At 62.5% G+C, this 1,381-nt stretch overlaps 1 protein-coding gene across 1 annotated transcript in view; it reads left to right on the top strand.

Annotated features, from left to right (window-relative positions):
• Window positions 1–1,381, top strand: part of INSRR (insulin receptor related receptor) — a 21,678-nt gene that overhangs the window by 15,930 nt on the left and 4,367 nt on the right. The window contains exons 13-16 of the mRNA XM_027774478.1: window positions 1–109; window positions 350–486; window positions 564–726; window positions 883–988. The exon at window positions 1–109 is cut by the window's left edge and continues 1 nt beyond it. Of these exons, the coding sequence (XP_027630279.1) occupies window positions 1–109; window positions 350–486; window positions 564–726; window positions 883–988 (515 nt within the window). The remainder of the gene's footprint in view (window positions 110–349; window positions 487–563; window positions 727–882; window positions 989–1,381) is intronic.

Below are 1,381 nucleotides of genomic sequence, written 5' to 3'. Positions count from 1 at the left end.
TTGCGCCACTTCACGGAATACCGGATCGACATCCACGCCTGCAACCACGCGGCGCACTCCGTGGGCTGCAGCGCCGCCACCTTCGTCTTTGCACGCACCATGCCCCACAGTAGGTGGTCCACACACACCTCGTCCATCCCCGCCACCGACCCCGAGGGCCCTGTGCCCTCCGTGCTCTGTCGAGCAGGTCCGGCCTCCCGCCAAACCCAGCGCCTGGCTTTGCCCTCCCCTTCCAGTTCCCATAATCCCAGTGCTTCCTCAGACCCGGCTTAGCCCGGGTTTAGCTTGGGTTTGAGCTTGAGACTAAGGAGCTACTTGTGGCCTGGCTGCCAGATGCCCCCTCCCGCAGGAGAGGCCGACGGTATCCCAGGGAGGGTGGCCTGGGAGGCGGCGAGCAAGAGCAGTGTCCTCCTGCGCTGGCTTGAGCCACCAGACCCCAACGGACTCATCCTCAAGTATGAGATCAAGTACCGGCGCTCCGGAGAGGTAGGTACCCCAGGCCCCAGGCCAGCCCCAGCTCCTGCCTCGTTTCTTTCCCAGCAGCTCTTCTGTGTTGCCCCCAGGAGGCCACAGTGCTGTGTGTGTCCCGCCTTCGCTATGCCAAGTTTGGGGGCGTCCATCTGGCCTTGCTGCCCCCTGGAAACTACTCTGCCAGGGTTCGGGCAACCTCACTGGCTGGCAATGGCTCCTGGACAGACAGCGTGGCCTTCTACATTCTTGGTCCAGGTATACACAGTGTCTGTCCCAGAGCTGTGTCCCCACACCGCCCCGCCTGGTCCCCAGCCGATCCCAAGCCCCTTCACCCCATCCTTCCACACCCTCAGACTCCTCCATCTTTGACCCTACCCCTGCTGCCCTCTGACCCTGTGCTCTGACCACCAGAGGAGGAAGACTCCGGAGGGCTGCACGTCCTCCTCACTGTCACCCCCGTGGGGCTCATGCTGCTCATCATTCTTGCTGCCCTCGGTTTCTTCTACGGCAAGAAGAGGTGATGACGGTCCCACCAATTCCCACCCCTCTCTCCCTGAGCCCTCAGGGAGGGTCAGTGCGGCTGGAGGGTGGTCGGCGAGGCCCACGCAGGGATTTCCTGAGAGGCAGTCGCTCTCTCCTGGGGATGGCATGGAGAAGACACTCCCTCGGCTACAGTGACCAACTCATCCCACTTCTCCTGAGACTTCCCAGGGTGCAGCCGTAAGAGTCTGCAATCCCAGGAACCCCTCAGTCTAGGCAAACCAGCCCAAACCAATAATGACGCTGGCCCTGCCATCACAGGGGGAAGAGGCAAGAGCCCTCAGTATGCTTGGTGTCCCAGCCCTCTGAGGCTGAGTGTGAGAGGAGAGTGGGGCAGGGCTTTATTGGCTGGGCTCCTGGACTAGCCGAG

Source organism: Tupaia chinensis, unplaced genomic scaffold, assembly GCF_000334495.1.
Source record: "Tupaia chinensis unplaced genomic scaffold, TupChi_1.0 Scaffold000438_1, whole genome shotgun sequence".
NCBI lineage: Eukaryota > Metazoa > Chordata > Mammalia > Scandentia > Tupaiidae > Tupaia > Tupaia belangeri.
Note: the sequence above shows the minus strand (reverse complement) of the source record. Positions and strands in the feature narration are given on the sequence as shown.